This window comes from Aplysia californica, unplaced genomic scaffold, assembly GCF_000002075.1.
Source record: "Aplysia californica isolate F4 #8 unplaced genomic scaffold, AplCal3.0 scaffold00186, whole genome shotgun sequence".
NCBI lineage: Eukaryota > Metazoa > Mollusca > Gastropoda > Aplysiida > Aplysiidae > Aplysia > Aplysia californica.
Genome location: NW_004797456.1, coordinates 546,267 through 573,309, shown reverse-complemented (window position 1 = coordinate 573,309; position 27,043 = coordinate 546,267). Strand labels below are relative to the sequence as shown.

The 27,043-nt window shown below is 37.7% G+C and overlaps 2 protein-coding genes across 3 annotated transcripts in view; one reads left to right on the top strand and one right to left on the bottom strand.

Annotated features, from left to right (window-relative positions):
• The window catches only part of LOC101845923 (serine/arginine-rich splicing factor 4), a 5,933-nt gene extending 4,198 nt beyond the window's left edge, over positions 1 to 1,735 (top strand). Inside the window, exon 4 of the mRNA XM_005098551.3 lies at positions 94 to 1,735. Within this exon, the coding sequence (XP_005098608.1) occupies positions 94 to 1,026 (933 nt within the window). The 3' untranslated portion in view covers positions 1,027 to 1,735. The remainder of the gene's footprint in view (positions 1 to 93) is intronic.
• Positions 1,736 to 5,943: 4,208 nt separating this feature from the next.
• The window catches only part of LOC101845400, a 40,893-nt gene continuing 19,793 nt past the window's right edge, over positions 5,944 to 27,043 (bottom strand). Inside the window, exons 10-16 of one of the 2 annotated variants that reach the window (XM_005098548.3) lie at positions 26,179 to 26,249; positions 22,650 to 22,718; positions 21,631 to 21,727; positions 20,542 to 20,584; positions 18,473 to 18,630; positions 17,618 to 17,695; positions 5,944 to 16,456 (exon numbers count right to left, since the gene is read on the bottom strand). In XM_005098548.3, coding sequence (XP_005098605.1) covers positions 16,316 to 16,456; positions 17,618 to 17,695; positions 18,473 to 18,630; positions 20,542 to 20,584; positions 21,631 to 21,727; positions 22,650 to 22,718; positions 26,179 to 26,249 — 657 coding nt within the window. In that variant the 3' untranslated portion in view covers positions 5,944 to 16,315. The remainder of the gene's footprint in view (positions 16,457 to 17,617; positions 17,696 to 18,472; positions 18,631 to 20,541; positions 20,585 to 21,630; positions 21,728 to 22,649; positions 22,719 to 26,178; positions 26,250 to 27,043) is intronic. The other variant, XM_035969816.1, reaches the window with a different exon arrangement.

The window sequence follows — 27,043 nt, the reverse complement described above, 5'->3', positions numbered from 1 at the left end:
CCCACACATGTTTTTAACAAGGTTTGCAAAACAATGTGTTGTGTGCCCGAATGCTTAGTGAGTCCATATTCTTTTCGAATTGCTTTTCTGCAGTCTGCCCATCATCCCTCTGGTTCCCAACGCAGTCACAAATCGAGCACAGGCCAACAGTCGCGGTACGGGCCCACCCCATGTCCGACTAACGGCGCCTGTAGCCGTTCGTACTCCCGCAACTCCAACTCTTGCGCCAACTCTAGAATCACGGCACAGTCCCGACAGATGGCACGCCACAACGTCCAGAGCCCACGCTCCAGATCCTACCAAAGTTACAGGTCGAGGTCACGGTCAGTGTCAAGGTCAATGTCACGGTCGAGGTCGAGGTCGGGGTCTAGGTCGAAATTGGGCTCAAGGTCCAAATTGAGGCAAACATTTAGGAATTCGCGGTCAAGGTCGAATCTGGGACAGAGTTTAAAGTCGAAACGAAGGTCGAGGCAGACATCAAGGTCGAGGTCCCGGTCAACACTGAAATCCAGATCCAGTTCAAGAACTACTTCAAGGCAGAGATCTTCCAACTTGTCAAACAGCAATTCGTCCTTTAATCCCCATCGCTCCAACTCCGCTGCGCCGCCCCCTTCTGTTTGGTGGGGCTTGGGCGCCGGGCGAGGCGGAGCAAAACGCCAGCCATCCACATCGCGATCCAGGTCCAGAGAAAAGTCACGGTCAAAGCAGAGGTCAGAGTCGAGCACTTCCCTCGGCGCTGCAAGTCGTGCCTACTCTGACCACAACGCCGAGTTATCGTCCAACCCGTCGCGGTTCGCCGTGAGAAGTCATCCCCACAGCGCGCACAGCATGAGCAGCGTCTCCAGCGTGGTCACCGAGCCCCGGAAAGTGGTCAGAGAATACAGCAGGATCACCGAGTTCGGCAAGACGAGTCACAGGCATGACAAACGCGATAGAAAACACAGACGTAAGGATAGAGGAGAAAGGAGCTCAGAAAAGGGAAGGTCTAAAACTAAAGATTCTACTCTCACGTGCTCCCTCATGTAAGAAGAACCTCTCATCCTTTTTTTAAAAGGTCTTTTGTTTCCTTAAATCTTGTAACATGACATCGATCATTTGAAGCGGATTTGCCCATTTGAAATAATAGCGTGTCTGTTTTGTTGACCACACGAAGAGTTTAGGAAAATATAGAGAGGTTTGCAGTTTCAAAACAGGGAGAACAGAGCTGTGTGTGCGTAAAAAAACGTTGAACAGTAGTTCATGTCCTAGAGAAAAGAAAAGAACAAAAAGAGCAAAAAGTGCCGTACAGCTCTTTGGGCATGCCATTTAGAAATATATTTTTTTTCTTTTTAGTAGTTTATGATAAACCTGCTATGAATAATATTATTCTCTAGGGTATATTTTTCCCGAGTTTATGATCTACAGATATTTTTTTTGCAAAATAAAAAACGTAAATAGATTACGTAAAGAAAAAAAACCGCACGAAAATTGTTTGATGAATATTCAATGTTGAAATACGCCATCCAGAAGTGACACATAATTAATTTTGTCAATGTAAACATCAGTCTAATGTGTTTTTAATTTTTTAAAATAATAAATGTGTAAAAATTACGGCGTAGGCGAGCAAACCCAATGCAGCATTTTCCCGTAACATCACAAGTTCCTTGTGGAAAGGAATACAAGCAGCTTTCTTTCTGCCCTTCTATTTCTTATTCTAAATAAAAGGTAAACACAAATAGATTCTGTTGAATACAAACTTGATGACTTATGGCTCCATTTTTCGAAAATTCAACAAGTTTGGGGTTGTTTTTTTTCTTTTTTGTCCCCCTCTACTTACATTTAATTTGGCTTCTTTGATACTGTCCTTCATTTGAATTTTCTTTTGTGATATTTTCAGCTGAGTTTGTTTTTGGTTGCTGTTTTTTTTCTTTCAAATAATCATCTCGACGGGTTTTGCATTGTTCTGTTCTTTTCTATAGGAAGGCCTCTAACCTTCGGCTTTTATATTACCCGTTTGTGTTGTGAGTGCCGTAAAGCTCTTACTATAACTAAAAACGAAAACTAATATAATTGTTCCGTCCTTGTGTGTGTATGTATGTATGTATGTATGTATGTATGTATGTATGTATGTATGTATGTATGTGTGTGTGTGTGCGCGCGCGGGGGTGTGTGTGCGTGTGTGTATGTGTTTGTATGATATGAGCTTGTTGAGTGTATATGTGTATGTGTGTTTGTCTGTATGCGTGAAATATGCTTGTGTTGTGCATGATTGTGTGCCTGTGTGGGGTGAGGATGTCCGTGCTTGCGTATATGTGTATGTACTATGTTTGTGTATGTACTATGTGTGTGTGTGTTTGTTTGAGTGTATGTACTACTACTACTACTACTACTACTACTACTACTACTACTACTACTACTACTACTACTACTACTACTACAACTACTACTACTGCTGCTGCTGCTGCTGCTGCTACTGCTACTGCTACTGCTACTACTACTACTACTACTACTACTACTACTACTACTACTACTACTACTACTACTACTACGAAGAAGAAGAAGAAGAAGAAGAAGAAGAAGAAGAAGAAGAAGAAGAAGAAGAAGAAGAAGAAGAAGAAGAAGAAGAAGAAGAAGAAGAAGAAGAAGAAGAAGAAGAAGAAGAAGAAGAAGAAGAAGAAGAAGAAGAAGAAGAAGAAGAAGAAGAAGAAGAAGAAGAAGAAGAAGAAGAACAACAACAACAACAACAACAACAACAACAACAACAACAACAACAACAACAACAACAACAACAACATCATAGGATATTTTCGGGGGGATTTGAGGAAACCTGAAAAAGGGAAAAGGGGGGGGGGGGGGAGATTCCAATAGTTGTGATATACAAAATGTACTTGCAAATCTTGTTCAAACTATTAAAACCGGACGTTTACTTTTCTTAATGTCTCAATATTCATTGGTCAAAATTGAGCGGATGGAAGAAAACCTTCTCTGATGGAAATGGGCTGTGTTGTGGTTTCAAGAGACACGGCACACATACTTTGACGGCCACATTTCACCAGGAACAGTAGGAGCAGAAGAGAAACAGCCACTGTCCAGTCACTGAAGTCAATGTTATTGGAGTCTTTGGTGTAAGTAACGGTAAAGCGTTGCGAGAAGATCCGAATTCGATGCTCGGATGGGGAGAATATTATTTTATCGATCATCTCGAACTTTCTACTGGGATTTTGCATCCTTTTCAGCCCGGTTCAGCCTTGGCCTTAACAGGCAGGGTCGAAGCCCGCCTTCTAAATGATCGAAATTGAGTCGATGGAAACGCATAAACATCTATATTAAAGCACAAAAGTACACATTAGTGTTTGTGCTGTACGGTCAACAGCTTGGGCAATGAGACTACTTGTAGTACAAGTAGTAACACATGTCACCAATGTGCGCCAGAAATGCCGTTTGCAGGGAGCGCAAAGAAAAAAACAACCCTATGCCCTGCAGTCTGTTGTGCTGTAATGCCTTTAAGGAACAGATTCTTTTTTGAAATTTACACCGGCATCGACACAATTTAGATCTATTAGGGGGTGGGCTTCGGCTTAGACCCTGCCTGTCAAGGCCAACCCAGGATGAGAGTGATACAGTAATTTACTTCCCAGTAGAAAGAGCGAGATACTAGATAAAAATTATCCCCAAACGGGAATCGAACTCTGGTCTTCAGCATGCAATGGCAAAGCGCCTAACCGCTATACCACAGACGCCGGGGGAACAGATCAGAGAGGCAGTAACACCGAAACGAAATACACGGGGAAGACCACAACAAAGAGTCTACAAACTACCGGCAATTGGTAGAGAGACGAAACGAAAATTAACTTTCAAGGGGGCTATGCGTCTATATAAGAATCCAGGAAGGAAATCTAGTGGAGCACCTGAGTACATGCTGTATTAGAGTTAGTAGAACATTCAGCATGGGAGCATCCGCCGATATCTTTCTCGTTCACAATTAGAATAAAAGGAACCCCCCCCCCCCCCACCCCCAAAAAATTTAAAAATTAAGTTCAATCAAAATAAAAAGAATAGAAGAAAATAAAATATAATCAAATTTAAAAGATAATAAAAACCTGAAAGCATCGTCGTCTGAAGAAAGCCAAGAGTGTTTAGACAATTTTTTAGGCAAAAATGTCAAAAACAAACATTTTAAATAAAATTAAACAGACACCCCCGACCAAAATTGAGGCATTTAAATTCAAATGACATTCCACTATAACATTCCGCCTTGTTGTAGATTTACTACAACAAATATTCTTGATGTTCCTTCTTTCAAGTGTTTTTTGTTTTCATACTAGATCTATGCCTTTAAAAAAACATTCTTCTCAAAAGCGATTTCGGTGAGCAGTTGTCGGGTGCACTGGTGTGGTTTGCTCCTTCTTTCCTTTTAAATTCAAACGTCTATCGTCCTTATCCCCCCCCCCCCCCCCCCTCCTTCTATTTTTCTATTTTGTGTTTGTTACTCTCTGGAATTACTTGTAACACCTCTAATCTGCGGCACTTATATGACCCTATTGTGTTGCAAGTGCCGTAAAACACTAAAACAAAACGGGTAGTGCTTTGTTCTGTAGTACGACACAAGTCATTATTTTGCTGTGTTTTTGGGTTTTTTAATCATATAGTTTCTGTAAAAGCTTTACGGCATTTGCAACAAAATTAGATCATATGATAAATGCCAAATATAAAGACTGGGAGTAACATGAAGAAAAGAATGAGGAGAGATCATGAGAGCGAAAAATGTTTGATATCGTGAAAGCAAACGAGCCAACCACACAAGAGCACCTGCCAACCACCCATGTAGTCATTATGGAGGCGGGGTGTCCTGAGCCTGTCTGTCGGGCACAGTCCGGGTGGAGCAGATGCTGCTGGTGGGACCTGATACAGCATCATAACTTTTGAGTAAAGAGAAGCACTTCGACACAATAATGGCCTTTTTATTTTTGTTTTAGTAAGGTTTTACGGCGCTCACAACTTCATAAGGTCATATGAGCACAAAGGGGTGGAAGTAAAAAGAGAAGTCCAAACGGCGAATCAGGCTTACTCTGCTCACCTCTCTAGCCTCAACAACACAAAGTCTGCTTCGACTAGCAAGGCACTCCGGAAATAGCAGTTCACAAGAGAGTGACAAACATACAAAAGAAGTAGAGGAAAAATGACGATAGTAAGGATGAGGAGAGAAAAAGCAGCAGTTCCCCTATGTTGTTTCGGCATAGTATGAGCATGACATTGATAAATCAGCCCATTTACAATTCTACTGTGCATAAGAACATGTTAATATCACCCCTTTGGGAAGTAAAAAAATAAAGACTAGGGAGTAACATACAAAGAAAAGAATGAGGAGAGATGAGAGCGAAAAATGTTTGATATCGTGTTAGCAAACGAGCCAACCACACAAGAGCACCTGCCAACCACCCACGTAGTCATTATGGAGGCGGGGTGCCCCGAGCCTGTCTGTCGGGCAGTCCGGGTGGAGCAGATGCTGCTGGTGGGACCTGATACAGCATCATAACTTTTGAGTAAAGAGAAGCACATCGAAACAATAATGGCCTTTTTGAGCTGGGAAAAGCTGGGACAGCCATACAGACAGACAGAACAGAAGGAAAGTAAAGAAGTAAGATCTTCCAGCGGCATCCTCCAACCACCTGCTAACATCACAAAGTTTTGCCTGATTTAAGTAAGAGTTTTATGGCACTTGCAACACGTACAGGTCATATGTGCTGATGATTAGACGTATTACTAGGAAGTATCACACAAAGAAATGAAGGAGGAGAGATAAGATTTAAGAACGATAGTTGATGGACAGGAAGGAAAGAGAAAACTACACGAGAGCACCCACACATCATAAAAACAATCAACCGAATGAACAACGGTCTAGAGAAAAAAATTAAACACAGAAAAAAACAACATATAAAATATAGAAAACAAAACAAGAGAATATTCTCCATTTTTTTGGCTTTGTTTATTGTTTTGTTCTTTTTTTTCCAAAAGAAAGACATATACTTAGACAATTTTAAGGCATTGAGTATTCAATCTGCAATAGGAAAAAAATGGCTTTCTGTATTTTTGCCTGTATAATAAGTTAGATAAACTCAAGCTCCAGCTTGACAGTTTGATTAAAGAAACCAGATAAACCCACAGTGACTGAAAGCTTTGAAAGGCGACTTAGAATCAAAATCACACAATTCATCGGGTTAAGTATTCCATTTGCAAAACAAGAACACAAAAAGACTCATTGAGATGATCAACAGGGTATAATACCTGTCAGAATTAGACTGCAAAAATGACAAGGTATGACAATGCTAAAGAAGACGCCAATGAGGACAATTTGAATGAAAACAAGGACAATGAAGATGCCCCAAAATGACAGTGATGATGATTATGATAATGATGATGATGACAACAGTTGTGAAATTAACATCATGAAAAAGATGATAAGTGAGACAACAATGACCATAACACTGATGGACATAAACACACACACACACACACAGAGTCATAAAATAAGGGACAGAAAATACTGATTATTGCTTGAATTGGGGCAATGATGTAAAGAAGAATACTTTTTAAGTTCAAAATATGACATAAAAAAAGAAACACAGACAAGTCTTGTAAGTATTCTCACTTTCCTCCCTCTCACTAATTCTTTTTATTCTTTCTTTAATTAAAAAAAATAAAATTCCATCCATTATATGAAATAACCAGGGAAAATGATGTTAACTTTTCAGTATTAAAAGATGAAATCGGAAAATTGGGGATGTTGTACATCACAACATATCACTTTAACTTCATAAAACAAGGTGGAGCATTCCCGTCTATGTTAATTACACTGCGACTGAAGATTTAGTAGAACTTTCAGGGTTCAAAATTTAGTACAGGTAAGCTGAGAAATTTCATTCCAGACAGAGAGACAACACGGAAATCATAGACTCAGTAGTATCCTGTGCAGAGTAGTCTGCAAGATAAGAACTGCTTACTGTCCGTGACAGAAACTCCCAACCTTTCAGTTTCAGCCCATATCTATTAAGGGATAACGCAAACCAGGAAATTTGAAACAAACAAAAAACCATAATAAGGAAATAAGTCACACTCCCAGGCCATGGGAAATCTCCCTTGTGGTATCTTTGCAGGCAGGCTTTGTTTTCAGAAGGCGGTTTACAAGTAAAAGTGCAGATGTTGGGGGGGGGGGGGGGGGGGGAATTTCACATGACTTTGATTTCGTTAGTTTTTCAGCAAACTCATGAGATTTTAACCAGCAACTTCTCTCAAAGTCCTCAAATCGCTTAACTTCAATAGTCATACCTAATTGAAAATACTTTCAGTGCCCATGGCTGTAGTCATACCCAGGAAGTAGAAAGAATTACTTTGACATAATAATGATTATATTTAACTCGGGGAAGAGTAAAGGAAAGAAAGACCCATCACTAGCGCTCTTCAGCCACCTGCCAACTGAGTATGCATGTAAAAACTAATCAAGTGTGCAACTGGGTGTGGCAAGTTTAAAGGAAACATAGCATAATAAACAATAATTTGGGTCAAATCCTAATGTTTATAAGTATCAGTGCAACATTAAGAATAGGTTGTAACATTAAGAAGAGGTAACAAAGGTCCAAAGAGGTGGATAACTTTTTGAAGGCACATCATGTGACCACCAGTGTGACAAAAAGTGCAAAAGAACTATCGGAACAGTTCACCAAGTGCAAGTACACACCGATGTCCTTGGTCTTTAAAAAAATAGTAATGTGAGATCCAGCAAGGAAACTGGTTCTGAAATAAAAATCATAAAGACAAACACCTAAAACATGAATTATAACTCAAAATGCCCAGAACCTTTTCATGAGGGTTTCTCCTCAGTTGAATAACAAAACCAACCCCCCCAGAAGAAACAAATATAGCATATCAAAACATAAATGATTTCTACAATACAAAAGTGTTTGTATATTTATACTTAAATGGTAAACCAGTTATAAATCAATAAAATGACATAGACTTCCAGATAGAAACAGTAGAACTGTGACCATCACCAACACGCTTAGCTGAGCCAGGATCCTATGTCATCCTAACTAGATTGTACAACATGACAAAAATTTAGTGTTTAAATATCTACCAACACCAGACCTAACTGAGAGGAGGTCAAATTCACAAGGGGAACAAAGAACAAAATTTTAAGTTATGAGCAACCAAATAAAATTTGAGCAAACTATTATATGTACAGGAGTTGGCTTACAGAATTTCCTGATTGCTAGTAGAAAAACCAGAAAGGTGACTGATAAAGATATACAGTCAGCCATTCACTACCAATTCAAGATTCTTTTCTGAAGAGTAGAGGTGTTCCCATGGGTTTTTTCCCTTCTTTTTATGCAGTGTTTTTTAATGCCCCGATCAACAAAATTTAGACAATTCAGGAGCAGGGTTTCAAACCCAGCCAGTCAGGGCTAACCCGAGCTGAGAGGGACGCAATATCCCAGCAGAAAAAACAAGATACTCAATAAAAAATTCTCTCCACTCTGGAATTGAACTTGGGTCTCCTGTGTGCCACAGCAAAGAAACTATCCAGTCAGGGTCAACCTGAGCTGAGAGGAATGCAGCATCCCAACAGAAAAACCAAGATATTCAAGAAAAAATTATCTCCACTCTGGGCTCGAACTTGGGTCTCCTGTGTGCAATAGCAAAGGGCCTAACCAATATCCCACAGATGGCAATGTGCTAAGATGGGTGAATGAATCAATTAGGTGAACAGTTAATTGAGAAACACATAAATCGTAGAAATATGACAACTCCTCACTCAAGGCTAAACACTTACAATACAAAGGTCCGCTGCTGTCTCTGGATAAGACGTGACTGCATCGTCATGAACCGGGATATGAAAAAAGCTGGAAAGTAAAGTTGATAACACTTCGCTTCTGGGTCCATATTCCTAGAAATGAATGCACTTTTAAATTCAAACGTCTATCGTCCTTATCCCCCCCTCCTTCTATTTTTCTATTTTGTGTTTGTTACTCTCTGGAATTACTTGTAACACCTCTAATCTGCGGCACTTACAGGCAGAGCTGAGCAGATGAGATGCAAAGTGCTAAAAGAAAATTTCGTTATCATCTCTTTTCCACCCCAAGCCTTTCAGTCATTAATCTTTTACTAATTAAAAAATCCTTATTCAGATTTATTAAAGATCTTGACATTCACTTCCCATTCTCCTTGTTAATCCATCTCATCTTTCTGTATCTGGAGTCAATAAACTGACTATGTGCATCTTTTCACTCGGGTTACATAGAAAATGAGCAACGTAGAAAGGAAGTGGGGAAAAAAAGACAAAAAAAGTAAACATGAGTGGAATGCATTGAAACCTACAAATAAATATCTGAGGAAAGCATTGGGGAAAAAAATATTAACAAAAATTTCTCAGTTTAAATTATCATTATATTGGCTAATTGCTTATAGAACTGGTCTACGGCTCATATCTAGTACAAGAATTGTACTCATCATCAAATGGCACAGCTGACGCTCAGTAGACAGTCACAATACCCCCCCCCCCCCAAAAAAGAATAAAAACAACAAAAAAAGAATATTGTATAGAAGGTGATATTTATAGCTGCGTATAAGTGGCATCAACAAATTTGCTGTTATGCTACTGCTTTTCAAATATCATTAGTAGCCTCCATACAAGATAACTATTAGCATTGGATTAGATGTACGTTGCAGGTGACAAGGGGCCTTTGGAAGCAGAATAGGGAGACAACTCTGTAAATATTCTTGTTGTTTCCTCTGGGTGTCTATGGCACATTTTTGTGTTATGGCTACACAGCCCACAAAGACATCTAGACTGATACACACAATTCTACCACAAGTCTGCGAGAGGCTCAGGCCACTAAAATGCTGCCTCAGAATTACAAAGTTCTATTTGCTCAGTAGGCCCTACCAAGTTTAGAGAAATTCGACGTCAAAGGTGAAATTACCGTTGGTTCTACCCTTCAAAAATCATGTTGCTAGGGGGCAGGATGACCTCAGTTTAACTAAAGCTACACCCGATGACGATTCAAGGGCCTTTAAATCTCAGTGACAAGTCTAAAGTTGCCCAAATGGTATCAGTGAATAACATTTTTAATTTACTGGGAATCATGGGAACAACTTTTTCTACAGTACAGAACTGACAAGAAACACAGTTGTGTCACAATTGTTCGGTGAATGAACCCCTTTACAAGTAAAAAAAAAAGATTTTGTTAAATAGCCACCTGTGCTCAAAACATGTGTGCTGAAGTTCAGAAGTAGCTAGACAGTCAACGCAACGTCTTCACGTTTCAGTTTCAAAACGCAAAACCTCACATGTAGATTCTCAAGTCTGAAGCATACAAAAAGCATTTAAATATAAAAAGGCAAGAATTGCAAATGCACATCATTCATACAGCTTTCCTTTCTGAATTTTTAAGTCCAAATCAAATGACATAATAGGGAGACATAACACACACATGTATGTGAGTACAAATGCTCTCTTTCTCTCTCTCTCTCTCTCTCACGCACACATACACACACACACACACACACACACACACACACACACACACACACACACACACACAAAGACAAACACACAATAAAAATATACTCAGGACAAAAATAGAATTCCCTGTACTTTTGTTACATACATGTATATATACAAAAAAATATACCAATAATACCAATGACTGAGTGTGTGCAGAAATAGAGACATTGCATACAAAAACACCCAGTTCCGACAAGGCAAGTCAAATAGTCAGGTTGACTTATGACAAATGTAACTGTGTCTTTTAAACATTTTTGTAATAGACTGATGGTGTTGTTTGAAGGAATACAAGTTAGACGAACAGGCCCTTGCATTAATAACTCTGTCTCTGTAAGAAAGAAAACCACTCAAAGTGTTACCCTTTGCAAACAATAAGTTCTGTTACTTTCATATATGTGAAATATGTACTTTCGATTTTCTCATAAAACTTGACTGTGATTGTGAACAGCCACTGCAACAGTATTTTATAGAACATAGACAGTATTATTTGATAGACATACTTTGTTTCATAACATTATGTTAATAACTATTAATAAATCCTTTCTTTAAAGTATCCTCAGACATTATTTTCCAGAACAAGTTCTTACCCCATTATCTCATTTCAAATAGTCTGTGGAATTCAAACATAATTTTTTACCATTTCAAAGAGTTCACAGCATTTTTTATAGGCTTTCTTTTCACTTAAGAAGAGGAACAAAAAAGCTTGTAAATAATATTAAATCTCATGGAAACCTTTGAGACAAATAGAATTATAGTCTTTGAAAGTTTGACTCGTTAAAGTCAAACAAAAGGAAAGGAGGTGCCATTTCCGTTGCTGAATGCTCACAGAATGTGATGCAGTACGGTGCTCTCTGTGTGCGAATCCAAACACATCATCAACAATTTTGTGCAATTTACTTTCACGGTGAATAATGCCAATTTCACATTACAGCAGACCTGTCACTTTTGCACCAAGTGCATTGATAAGGTCTCTCACTCAGGCCCTACAATGGACAAGAAGAACTTCACTCAAGTCAGACAAAGAGCTATGAATTTTCCCTTTCTGGCCCTGAGACAGAGACTTTATCAAATTACTGTACAAGCTTTTTCTCTTCAGGCTTGACCAAGAATAGCAGGTTGTTTCATTCTACGTATGAACTTTGCTGAGCAAAAATCACAAAAATTCTGTTGTGGAAAATCTATTGATATGACATTGTCGCTTTGGTTTAGGTGAAGGAACATTTTCACTGGCCAAGGAAACAATTTGTTTATCATAAAAGGCATAACATACATGAAGAAATGTATGACTTTTAAAAAATCAGATCTCTCTACCCTCACAATATCATAAGGCACTGTGGACTGTGTGCACAGACTGAGGGCATGAGGTACTGATCACACAACAATTTATTGCAATTTCAAAGAGCTTATTATCCTCATCAAGTGCTTGTATCACAAATACAACAACGTTCATCACAGAGAATTTACAATCCAATTTGTACAAAAATAGAGCAAATTTACGATAGAAAATTCTCTTTGTAAAAAAACCCATCAATTTTCAAAATTAGTACATTTAGTAATTTAGATATTTTTTAAAGAATTCCATAAAGTAAGGCTTTTAAAGAGAGGAAGGAAAATGGCATAGTAAATAGTAACAACAATCTGAAGAAACATCAATTTCAACAAACAGTTAGTTCAAAAAGTATACCTGAAGATATATACGACACATACAAGTACCATACTTTTAACCAGTGAAACCTGCTCTAATTGCCACCTGTCCAAGACAATCACCTGTACAAACACCCACTTCACACCTCCCCCCTTGTGTTTTTTTTCTATGTTATAATCACAATGTCGAAGACATCCACTTGTCTAAGACGACCGCTTTTCTCATTGATAAATGGCAGTGATCTTGGACAATTTTTACAATATTTCTAAACGGCTTCACACAAGTCCAGAACAGCTTACAGTAAAAAGAACAAATGTTAAAACAGTAAATAGATGTCCCCTAGAGGAAATGATTTTACTCTTTACTCTTTCCATCTCCAGTAAGTGACTGATCACAGGAAGGAAACAGCCCGCCCATCTGCTTAGAGAAACTAAGTAACCCAACTTCTCATTACAATACACCAACACAAATACTGGGTACAGGATGAGCTTGAATGAAAAAATTGCATTTCAGGCTGGAAAAAGTGCTGATCAGAAACATACCTTGAACACAAGAGAAACAACAGCAGTACATTGGCTTGTTCATGAGAAGGCACAAAGCTGGGGCACACACTAGTAAAATAGTGCAAGCAGGATGAAGCTTTCCTTGAAATGTCTGGGCAAAGATCGCCTGTATATTTTCGTTGATCGGACATTCTCCCAAATGAACCATCAGAGCATTAAATTTTAAGTCTGTAGGGGCTCAACTTGTATTACTCAGATTTGAAATAGAAACCTATGTATTATTTTGACAGCCCCACTTCACAGGAGAAATGTTTTACATAAACATTCAAGATAATATGGTAAATCTGTGACAGACAGGACAGGCCAGTAGCAAGTACAAATAACTGCAGCCCTTACAAAGAGAACAGGACAACAGGCAACTCTCCCCCAATATAAGTATATTGGCAAAGAACAGACTGTAACTATTCTAAGAAGCTGAAGCAATAGCCCCTCATATAACAGTCTCAACAGAAAAAGCACATTTCTTCAACAAGGCACATGCCTGAAGAGAAAAGACTCACAAAGGCACCATATAAATATCTATTGCAGTCGTACATATATAGCTGTCCGACAATTCCCACTTTGTGCAGAAACACCAAACATTACAAAATCACATAACATACATACTGGTCTCGATGCATAGAATGAATATACAGATAAGAGTAAATAAGAAAACCTAATGTGAAAATACAAAACTAAATCAAGCATTCTACTGTGAAAAAAAGTGGGAACACCTGAAGCCCTTTTTAGAAAATTCTTTTAAGACAATCATCACTTTTGTTACCCACTATAAGTCTAAAATATGCTGTCAATATTCAACATTTAAACTACAAGTCCAAAACTTATAGTAAGGAACAAAAAGAAATGACTAGCATCATGAACAAATACATCTAAAAAAAAGTATATCATTCACATTACAAATAAACATCAAGAAATCTCAGAATCTGTGTGCATGTGGAAACTCTGTGCCAGTAAGTCATTTGTCATGGCAAACAATCTCGCAATGGTGTTGAGGTGGTGAAGAAAGTTCTGTTCTTACATGGATCATTAATTATTATAGGCACTAGCAACATCTTAGCTGTGACCACATTATATACAATGTAACATGAGGCCAAAAAAATGGCAACCTGAAAGCATAAGACATAATGGTCATTTTCAGTCTCAGGTATAATTAGTAACAGTTTAAGAAAAACTAGGTAAAGACAGGTCAATAAGTGTCTAAATGAGTAAGCTGTCTAGTGTTGCACCTTGTGTCCATGACTAATGTATACTGTACACTATTTTTTTCTTCTACATTTTTTAAAGAGAGTTTTGTCCATTTCAATTTTCACGAACATTTGGAATTCACGAGTCACTCAATGTCATGTTTGTATTCGGGAACCAATGCAAAATTTTTGCAAACAACATTGACATGAAATCGAAGATTTCATAAAAGTAACAAATTCAAATACAGTGCACCCACCCCCCTCCTCAAAAACTAAACAAAACCCAAAGCTAAAAATAAGTATACAGTACATTTCAAACTGCAGATTGAGCCTGCATAAGGGGTCCCTTGGATCACAGCATAAACAGAGCTATCCTCTTGGGTATTAGTATTAGACAATAATTAAGTATTTAAAAAACTCACAGAATCACGTTGATGAGTTTTAAGTAAGTGGAACTCAAAATTTAATGCAGCTTTCAGAGAACACCCAAAATTGTTTTTACAGCCATACAAGTTTTAAAAAAATACTTCTTTCAACTTCATTTCAACTGACATTGAATTATCATCCCACTGAAGAAACATATCACCAAAAACATTTCTGTCAAAAGGACAGTAAGTGCTGAGAGGGAGGGTCAAAATGGTGATTAAAATTAAGAAATGAAGAATAAGTAGTCCTGTCCTCTTACATTTGTTTTGGTTGGTAACTCGGTATAATCACATGACATCTAATACAGTTACAGTCGTCTCATCCTATATACAATGTGCTTTGACAAGATCATGGGTTGGCTCTAAATGTGCAGCACATGCTTACGGCAATCAGGGAAAATCAAGAAAATTACCACTGTTACTTGCCTTGGTTCTCCAATAAATTGTCGCTTCTTTTCTTTACTCGAATAATGTAAAGATAACCAAACATCCCACATGTTGATTGCATGTGTATGCTCTTTTCAAAATGCCTCAGTAAATTTTACTCATTCATTTTAGATTTTTTATTGGAAATGAACAGGCTTAACTTTCCTAAGAAGTCAAACCTAGAAGGCAAAAGATGCTTATAGCTTACCAAACTGTACGAAAACGAATCTGAGACTAGCATTTTACATGACCAATAAGGGAGACATCTTTTACAGACAACGACACAAAAATTCTAACGTTTTCACAATATATAACTGTGCATGTGTGCCGCAGTCACGGCACATCAGGTGAATGTTAAGCATAGGTAAAAAATACTGGCACCATTTCCATTTTCTTGGGGAGGGGGTGGAGAGGGACAAACAGTGATGAAGCTAATTTTAACAGGCAGATCCGTAGCTTCAAATATCTGGCTGTCTACACTTGCCCTCTTACAATTCATGTGACCTGACATGCTATCTTCCAGTATAGCCAATAACTTTTGGACAAAAATATGCAAAGCATAGATCTGATGAGGTGGTCAGAAACAAATAAAATAACAGATATAATTTTCTAACCTTAATTTCAAATAAAGAAGTGTTAGAAAACTACACAATACAAAAAAACTATAAGTAGCGTATAAAGCAAGCACCAAACCATTAAAAATTTTTGAAGAGGTCTTAACTAACAATTAGGACTCTTAGGGACTACACCCCAAGAGGCAATATATATAGACAAAAATGATTCAGCCAGCCTCCCATACTTTTCTAAAAAAATCTTTGCACATATGACCAAAGTGAACATATACGAATAGCATCTTCCAGCTTTTCTATCTGCAAGAGTACTTCTGGTTGCATAGTATTACAGACTGACATTACAAGACAGAATGAAAGATATTGCAGTGGGAAGAACAGAGAGCTGATATTGCGACTGCTTACAACTCCTCTCCTGCATGCGTCATATATTTTTATGTCGGCATTTAAAAATAGTCAAGCCACTCAAAAGAAATCTGAAAATTTAAATCGACCACCACGGGTGGAAGCCTTTCTAAGGTGGTGGGTGAGGGAGGGTTGTACGATGATTGAGACTTAACATTATTGTCAACAGATGACAGTCCAAAACAAAACCTAATGCAAACATTGCAGGTCTATTGAAAATAAATTCTGACACTGACAAAAATCTTTTCAAATTAATGGAAACCTGGTAAAATTGCAAGCACACAAGATGAAAGCAAACAAGCTCAAAATCAAAGAGTTATAGTGCTTTATGTAGCCGTAAAAAAATCTTTTACCAACACTAACAATAGCACCAAGACATTTTAAAATTTGGTGACGAACAAGGTGGTGCGGACACATGGAACACAAACCGTGACTAAAACTTGATAACTTCACTGGGTGTCGTGCGAGGGAGGCAGTCCAATAATTTTCCAAAAGCACCTCAATGGTCATGAACATGTCAGATAACAGTGGGACAACAACAGCCACACTACGTAAAAATCAAGTGAGGGATTTCCGCCTCAGCATTTGCATGGCTGGCTTGAGGTACTGCTGCAAGTCGACGATACTCAGCGGATACCTAGAGATCATGTCTTCAAATGGAAACTTGTCACTGTTGTCTTGTGGAGAACCAAAATCGACCTGGAAAAACAACCACAAAATCTAGCTTAACGAAATTTCATTAACAGATCTCTTTCATTGAGATTTTTCAAAACAGATTTTTTTACAACTATAACAAACATTTAATAAAAAGTTTGCATTTTCTTTATTCCATACATTATAAACTACTTAATATTAGTACAGTTATTAAAATTGAAACCATTTAGACAATATTCACAACGGTAAATCTTTTCACATAAATGAGCGCACTCTTAATTCTTTCCATGCCAGAGGGGTTTTCATGCCCATTGTGTTGTAACTATGACAGGTTCAACTTGGTCATGGGATCAGTTATCAGACTTACTTAATCAAGTATTTCTATACAAAAACAAAGAAGAAAGAGCAAAATACTAAATGAGGGTGTTAGATATACACTCTAGCACACACATAATGAAATCAGCAGGGCTCGGAAATGTTTTTGTTACGTAATAATTTCATTATGTACGTGTTTTAATATAAAGAATATGCATGTATATGAAATCCGAATGTGTTTCTCTATGTGCTCACACTATACACAATGGGTCTAAGGCCTTGAAGTGGAGATAATACTTCATTTCATATCCAGTATAGATTTTAGATAAGCACAGGCACAGAACTGAATAGTGGACTGGTTCAGAAAAAGTACATGAAACCACAGATGATCAGAGAGTTAAACATTTCTCATGAGTTCTTTAAAAAGCTAAAACCCTTCTGATCTAGAGGGTTGTATCCATGGAAAAAAATAATTTTTCTTTTTACATGTACTGCTGTTACTTTAATCTGGCTGAAAAGTCCACCTTAATGTTTAAGGTGTCATCTCACCTTTCATAGAAAAATAAAGGGCCTAGAGGTGAAGACGACATACAAATGAAAATACAAAGGAAAGTTTGTTTTAGTAAGAGTTTAACAGCACTTGCAACATAAATAAGGTGATATACAGGCTGAAGTATAGAGGTGTTACAGAGAGTAACAAATACAAAAAAGAAGGAGGAACGATCAGGACGATAGATGTTCGACAGGAAAGAAGGGGCAAATAAGACCAGAGAACCCTCCAACCATCCACACATTAACGTTTGTGATGTCATTTCACCTTCCAAAAAAATAATGGGACTGGAGGTGAAGATGACAGAAAAATAACAATAAAAAGGAAAATTTAAAACAGACCTGCATTAAGTACGTGACAATGGAGTAGACCTTGTTATCTTGTCGAGCTGGTTCAATAATCCATCCACTGGGATGAAACTGCAATAAAGAGACAATGTCCTCAAGTTTAGTGAGTTTTAGTAAGAGTATTACAGCCCTTGCAACACAATAAGGTCATATAAGTGCCGAACATGAGAGGTGTTACAAGAGAGTAACAAACACAAAAAAGAAGGAGGGGAGATAAAGACGATAGATGTTTGATAGGAAAGAAGCATCAAACCACACCAGAGCACCCGCCAACCATCCACTTCTAGAGAGTAGCATACAAAGAAAAGAAGGAGAAGAGAAAGGGACTATAGATGTTGGATTGACAAGAGGGAGCAAACTACATCAGAGCACCCACCAACCACCCGCACCCACAAACACATTAGAATAGCATTTCTTAAAATTAATTTGTTTTATCTGTTTGAGAAAAGAGCAGCACATGGACAGAATAACGGTCATTTAATGAAGGAAAAAAGTAAGTCAGGCAAACAGTAACACACAGGAACAGTAAAGAAGCAAGACCTACCAATGGTGCACTCCAACAGTCCTCCAATAAGTTATGATAATAATAACAAATAGAATTTGTATGAGGCACATCCCCACTCAACAACGAGCTTTATGTGCTTTATAGTCTAATTTATAACTCCAGCAGTCCGTAGAACACTCAGAAACATTCTCAGCTTCTCGGGAAGCATACAGTGAAAGCATCTGATCAAGCACTCAAGCACTCTAACACAAACTATAGGAAAAAAACAAAGAAACAAGAGGAGCAGACCACACTACACACACAGCCAACCGGCCAGCGGCCAACAAAGGGGGACAAACACTGACCCTGGCCCTCAGGGTGCCGGGCTGTGGAGGACTCTTGTCATGCTCGATGCTCGAATACGTGAGAATGTACTTGTCACCCTCCTGCCTCTCACCCTGCAGTACACACATATCACAGCTGCTCTTCATTAGAAACTGCTGGCTCTCGTGATAAAAATACACTGTCAATGAAACAAACAAAAATGCAGACACGATTAATTTGGTGTTAATAAGAGTTCTACAGCACTTGCAACACAATAAGGTGATATAAGTGCCAAAGATTAGAGAAGTTACAAGAGAGTAACAAACACAAAAAAGGAGGGGGAGAGGTCAGAGATGTTTAAAATGAAAAGAAGGAGCAAACCACACCAGGACACCCGCCAACTACTCGGATAGACAAGTTTGAGTTTGAGTAAAGAGAAGCACATCACTGGCCTGCCAACCCATCCATGACCAAAAATAGGAGTTTCCTCTCTGAGTCCTCCCTAAAAATCAGTTTAGGTTTAAAAAAAAACCCAGAGTCTTCAGCACGCAAGTAAATTCCAATTAAAATTAAATAAAATACCAATCGTGGCAAATAAAAATTAGATTTGGAAAGAGTTTTATGGCACTTGCAACACAATAAGGTCATATAAATGCCGAAGATTAGAGGTGTTAAAAGAGAGTAACAAACACAAAATAGAAGGAGGGGAGAAAAGGATAACAGATGTTTGATAGGAAAGAAGGAGTAAACCACACCAGAGACCCGCCAACCACCCACTAAATAAAAGTTAAATGCAAATACAAGCAAATAAACACAAGTAAGAACATACATTTTCATGTCATTTACTAAAATTGCACAAATGTTACAAATAATCATGTGCATTTTCACATCATTTACCATAATTTAAGTGCAACTGATTGACGAAGAATTCAAGAAATAAATTGTGAGGCAGCTTGGTGGAATCAGGATCTCGTCAATTTTTGGGCATGTAGAGTTATTGGTATCATCTTAAAGCTTGTTCACTTGTCTTTTTTTGGATTAAAAATATATCCCTTTATCTTGAATACAAGTTGAGATATTTGCGAAAGAAGGAGGTGGGGGTCACCTGTTTTCAGAGGTAAAATTAGTGAGAAAATCACCGCAAAAGATTAGTTATTTCCTTAGCTTAAGAGTTCGTGGTAACTGAAAATTTACTTTTTTTGTGCCTTTAATCAATGTTTTTCAGAAAAATCCACACAGAAATGAGTTCTTTAATGGGCATGAAAGGTGTTGAGCCAAAAAACAAAAATTTCATAAAAATTCACAAACCTGTGGAAAAATGCAAGTTTCTTCAATTTGATTATTTTGACGAGAGCCTGATTCCACCACGCTGCCTCACAATTGGGTTTTATGTAACTCTGATTGGAGTTCTTCCATTAGCAAAAAAAAAATCATAGAGCTCTGATTTTATCAGAGTAATTGGCAGGTGTGACATTGACACAGTAACGATCATATTGTGCAGGGCAAAAAGCAAGACAGATTCACAGAAATAACAGAGGGAAAGAAAAAAAGAATTTTCGTTTTTTGGCTCAACACTTTTCATGCCCATTAAAAAACACATTTTGGTGTGGATTTTTACTGAAAAACGTTGATCAACGGCACAAAAAAATGTAAATTTTCTGTTTCTACGGACTCTCAAGCTAAGGAAATAACTAATCTTTGGCAGCCATTTTCTTACTAATTTTATCTCTGAAACAAGGTGATTCCCCCCTCCTTCATTCACAAATACCTCGACTTATATTCAAGATAAATGGATTTTTTTTCCATCAGAAGCAAGACAAATGAACAAGCTTAAGCATTTTACCAATAACTCTTGAAGCCCAAAAATTGATGAGAGCCTAATTCCACCACATCTTGACACACAAGATTACTGATATCAATATCATTACTATCATTAAATATTCTTAAAGCTTTTTGAAACGTGACTATTTAGAAAAAAAAAGAAAAACATAAAGAATGGAACTGAACAACTGTTCAACAGGAAACAAGAGGGTCATTTCTGGCCAGAGACATTTCCAAAACTTGACATTACAATAAACGGAAGAAATCAACAACACAATTATACACTCACCGATTTTGAGAGTACTGTTGACTGATTCTAAGATGTCCACTTTCTGAGGAAGACATACAAAATACCCATGGTAACAAATGAGCAGCAGGTCTCGGTTCAGACAAAACACACTTTTGTCACAGTATGCCCACTTCTCAACACCAGGTCTCTTTGGAGTTTGAGTAAAGAGATGTTACTTCTCGGATTTGAGCCCTATAGAAATATATATATCACTCTTATAGGTGAAGTTTTTACGTTTTTTAAGTATGAAATAATGAAAGAAATGTTATACTTAAAGAATATGGCATCAATAGAAAATCTACAAATTTGATCCTTGTGTCGATTGTTGGCCAATATCTCCGTTGGTGGATTGCGAGAAGTAACTCATTTTGCCAGCACACCTCACATTTAGTACTGTTAAAAACTAACACAACAGACAGAAGCAAAAGAGGGAAAGTAAACAAGTAGGACAATCCAATGGTGCCCTCCAACCACCTGCAGACCTATTTTGGCCCGTAACAGAGTAACAATACTGTAAGAGCAACAGATACAGCATATAGGATAATCAGACTCTGACCAAAAATAGTGCAACGGAACACAATATCATAACTATATACGAACACCTGTCAACTAAATACCCATATGCAACCAAATAAGACTACAGCAATACCTATATGCATCATTTATAAAGTCGGAAAGAAAAATCATGTTCTTCCTGCATTTTCAAACAAACCAACTGGGAATGTACTCCCTAGAATTCTTCAGCACATCTTTATAGTTCAGAAATGCCTTTGATCACAATAAACTTGCAAACTTGCGTCTATAATGCAGTAGATGCATAGTAAACAATCATCATGTGAAAATAGGTATCTTGTGCTATTTCAAGTGAAATTCATCTCATGACAGTCCAAGGAACTTTAATTTCCACATAATGTTGAGCTGTGATAAGTTTGCAACAACAAAAAATTGATATATAAAAAAAATATCAATTTAGTGAATTCAGTAAACCCGAAAATATAACGAAAATACAGTCAAAATATAGTATGGATGAAATCAGCCTGGTCAGAATGGTGCATTCGCAATACATTAATAATGATATATCCTGCTCACCTTGAGGGTATCATCATATGTGAACCGAGTCCGTGGATTTTTTACTGCATCCCAAACTGTCTTTGGGGGAGCCAGGACAAAGCCTTTGCCAATGTAGCTGTGAAAGCAGGAGGAGGAGAGAATGATCACATGTTATGTTTAGTAGTAGGTGTTTTACGGAAGAGAGTAACAAACACTAAAAAGAAGGCGAGATAATGAAGATTGATAGGTAGGGAGTATTCCACACCAAAACACCCGCCAACCACCCAAATACAACACATCATTCCTCAAGAGCCGTAGCAATGATGGCCATAGAGTCGAAACTGTCAAGGACGGCCACCTATTGTTGATAAGAAAAGTTGTTAGCTAAGACAGGTGGACATCTTACACAGTGTCAAAGTCATTATAATGTAAACAGCCGTTTGCACAGGTGATTTTCTTATAGAGGTAGCCATAAGAACAGGTTCGACTTTTTTTCAGTAGGGACAGATTAGGGCAAATGTAAAACTGAAAAACAAGCAGAAGGTGCAAACCACATACAGGCACCCACCAACCACCCATGTCAGAGATGACTTCATGGCTCAAACATCTACATGAGCTTCACACTACCAATGAGATTGGTGAATTCTTAATGGCAACCCACACCCAACTAGCCACAACAGGTTGAGATGACAGATCTAACTAAAGAATCGACCTCAAGACAGATATTTACACTTGACGGTAAGATGCACTTCTCTCAGACACATTTGAGGATGACAACATCAAGGAACATATATATACAAATTAAAACAACAAAAAAAAAAAGCATTTTCCAGAGTCCAGAGAAAACGAGACAAACAACACCACTAAACAAATGCAAGAGAAAACATCAAAGTATCAAATTTTAAAGCGTGCATGTTCCTACATGCACAAGGACATCTAAAGATTTTTTTTTTTTTAAACTTTGCTGAGCTCTGGGTATAAGTTCATCTGTATTAAGGAGTTCACTGCCTTTAGATCATTTCAAAACATTTTAAACTAAAACACCTGTACAAATTTACCTTTGGACTGCTGACCCAGGAGATTGCATTTTCTTTAACACAACAATGTTTTTTTCAAAGGAAGAAAATCTGAAATTGAAACAACAGGAACATTGGAATAATACCTTGCAATACCAGCCAGAGCGGCTGTGACTGGCCCCCCCAAAAAAAGCCAATCAAGGGAATTGAGAATCCTGTTGCGAGTGCTCATATTTAGCAAAAGAAAGAAAACGTACAACACCAAAGGGGGAATTTCTCAGCAAGCACACACATTTTTTAAAATGTTTTCTTCTGAAGCAAGACAGGGGCTGCTCAGATCACATGATCTACAAAAGCTGTTTGAAGCCAACTGTTGCCTTCAAAATCACTAAAAATGTATTTTTTAAATTTTAGTACACTACTCACAACTTTGTCTGGCCATTAATTTAAGTTAAAATTGATGCACATTTAAACATATTAGATCTACAAGCAATCTATAATGTTATATGTATCATTTTGAATGTATAAAAATCTTTCAGGAAAATATATCAGGGCGAAAAAAATCTGATATTTTTCAAAATCAATCTATTCTAAGCCATTATTGTGAAAGATTCTCTAAGGCGCTGTGAATATTTGCAAGCTTTTGAGACAAAACAAAAGAATACTGTTAAATCATCCATTTGACCAAAGAAAAAAAAATACACAGTCAGAAATCTTTGAACAACTCGAGAAGAGAAATGAACACAAGTTCAGAAAACATTTCATGCAAAAAAGAGACAAACCTCGTGCTTCAAAACAAGGTCTGATTCAAACCAGACAAACATGCGAAATTCAAACTATGGCTTTGAATGTAACAACAACAAAATCAGATATCTGTTTTGAAAACAAGACAGAAAGGTAGATTAAAAAATTTAATAGAAAAGAAACTGTATCTACAACTAGATAAAACAACCAAACAAAACAAGACTAAAGGGAACAACTAGATCAGGACTATAACACAGGAGTCAGTAATCACTTCTTGAAAAGATATTTTTGTGAGCAGAGCTGCCAACTTTTCAATACCCCAAAACCAGATTCTATCCATGCAGTAGGCCAAGATTGTGGCACTGGTCAAGTAACCATCCTCCAAACTCAGCTCGGACACTTTTCTTCATTCAATAAATTCAAGTTATTCAAAGCAGACTATCAAAACAAGTCTCTCCAATTCACACACATATATATATATATATATATATATATATATATATATATATATATATATATATATATATTAGCAATGACCACGAAAAACCTTTTTTTGTCAGAAAATGTTTGCAAAAAGGTGCATTTTGTAGCTCTATCTCCACAGAGAATGGAACTTTTTGAATTTTTGAAATCCATCAATAAACAAAAAAGTTACGAATTTTTTTATCAATTAATTTTTGGTACACTTTTATATAATGAAAAAAACCCAAAATATGGGACGTTCTTTGGTGAGTCTTGAGACAATATTCGTCATAACTCGCTCATTTCTCGGAGTATTTAAATGAAACTTGGCAACCCAGTACATTTTCTAGTGCAGAATCTAGTCCTGCTTTCAGATTTTTCATAGCTATCCTACTTTTTGAGTTATGAAGACGTTTATAGGTAAAAATGTGGCAGTTTTCGGTGCGTTTTGAGACAGTATTTGTCATAGCTCGCCTATTTCTTGGAGTATGTAAATTAAACTTGGCAGTCTAGTACAGTTTTTGATGCAGAATCTAGTCATGCTGTCAGATTTTTAATATCTATCATACTTTTGAGTTGTAAAGACATTAACAGGTAAAAAAGTGGCGTTCTTTACAGATTTACAAAGATTATCAGTCATATCTTCTCCCAAAGTCATGATATTTAAATGAAACTTGGCAACATAAAAGGTTCCTCCTTGCCAAGCAATGATCTGGATCAATTTGTCACAAAAATGTAAGTAGAGAATTGGATTTATTAGTCTAATAAATCCAGTCTCTCTACTAGTAAAAGCATGCATACTTTGTTATAGAAAATAAGATCGTCTCTATGTATATCCATTGTTGGTCAGTGTCCTATTGTGTGGTAGATTAAGATGCGTTTAGATAATATAGTTTACAAGTCATGGGAATATTTCGCACGTGTAGGCTACAACTCATACTATAAATGTAACATATTATTTACACCCCCCCCCCCCCCCTTCTCTCTCTCTCTCTCTCTCACGCACACACACACACATGCACGCGCGCGCACTCACGCACGCGTGAACGATAACAATGTATAAACGGGACTATCTTCCCAGACTGGACTGAATAAGTACCGTACTCTTTAATAACAATTTTAATGCCTCACTTTTCCAAACAGAGCACAGGACGAGTCCAAGTGTGTGCTTTTCCATAGGCTTTCATAACGCAAACACAATGCCATACCACTTCTCAAAAAGTTTGCTTTTCTGTTTCTATTATTCTGTCATGCAATCAAGGAAATAAAAATGACTACATCTATTGTATTGTGACTAAAATGCAACAAAAACGCAAGTTATCAAGGCCCCCGTTTAGTTTTCAAGTATCCTTCCCCCCCCTTTCCATTTCACATAAGCGGGGCCTCGTTTGTAGCGCCCAAGGCGACCGATGGCTGATGACGTCACTCAGTGGAAATTTCCAGGTCGCCAGTCCTTCACCCAGCACGCGCAAATGGCAATGTCGCTTTTTCCCTTAGTTACTCCCACATTTTTAAAGATTACGCCAAAACTGCTAAACACAGAAGCATGAAATTTTAAGGGAATAAAGAAAAATGGTGTACAACGTATCAGTCAGTTTGACAAATCACAGCTCCGAAAAACCTTCAAAGCGCGCCACATCAACCACTTTCGCAAACGTTTTCGACTGCTTCTAGGATGGGTACAATGTTGTCAAACTGCATACTATGAGATTGACCTCTTTTCTGATTGGCTGCCAAGTTTCATTCATATCCATTCATGAGAAGCGGCGTGAGAGCGAGTTGAAGACAACAACCTTTGCGTTAGTGCGTCCCACGAAACACCCCCGCGGCGGGGGCCAAAAATTGGCAGAACAAAATGCGCTCGGTGGGCATTGCTATATATATATATATATATGGCTGCGTTCTCATTATCATTTGCAAATCAGGTTTTGAAGGGTCAAAATTTTTCTTCCGCTTCAGCAAGGCCTTGAGTAGAAGTACTTAGAAAAAGAGAATATGTACTGTGCGAAATGGAAATGAACTTCTGTACTCAAATCCTAAAAAGCATATTAACTAAATGTATTTTACATATTGTTGGCAGCTATGCAAAAGTGTAAGTGAGTGCATGGTGAAGATAGGTCTTTGCCCAAACCATTCAACTTCTTACACTGAAGAGGAATTAAACAGCCAGAATTTTAAACCATGTAACCTGAATTTAAATAAATTCAGTGCAGCATCAATATTCTGAGAAATGAAACGCTATTCATTCCCATCCACATTCCACTGGTCATTCCATGATTATTCCAAACATTTTGTACTTAAAGCAGAGAAATGTGGACACAAACTCTCAAAAGTAGAAAAAGAAATACAATAACTTGAGACTTACAACCAACCCCCCGAAGACTCTGCTTGCTTGTCAGATGACAGCTCCAGATCAATGTTAGATGCTCGCACAGCCTGAGGAAGATTGTTGTTGACAATATTATCTGAACAAAACAACGCCCCAGTTGACACAAAAACATGTTTTGAAAGCAGACCCAACACACTGAGATGTTTGAAAGTAGTTTTTGCTAGGCTCCTGATTGACAAAGTGTGAGAGAGCCAGGCTGAAGACAAAGGACATAGTAATCAATAACCTCTTATAGCCCAGACTGGTTGACAAGTGGAAGGATCAGCAGACCATTTATATCCCCCAGCCCACAAAGGATTTATGAATAAAAAAGAAACACTACTCCCAACATATTCCTACCAAAGGCCAACCAGTCCCCAGAATGGCAATAAACCCACAGAATAAAGGCCTGACGACATTCTTCCCCCAACACAACGAAACACTCAAAATACATCATACTTCGTGTCAATTAAACTAATGGTACTTTGTAAGACTTAGAAAGTATGTCTTCCACAACACTCCCTCGTTTAACTTTCATAAAAAATTCACTACCTAATGCCTTGCTCTAAATTTCGATTTTACTGTACAGTCGAAAAAAGAAAAAGGGGGGAGCAGTGGTAAAAGAGGGAACCTCACCACCAGCCCAACATACAAAACTTAATGAAGAATAGACACGTTTGCATCAGTGAAATTAAGGCCATCACATGCAAAAGATTTTGAATTTAACTCCCAAACAAAGAAGTCTATTCAGTGAAGCACAGCTGTCTTTCTGCTGTTATGTTGTTTATTTCTCAGCCCAGGTTGACCCTGATAGGCAGGATGAAAGCATTCTGCTTCCAAGATTATGAAAATTGTGCTGATG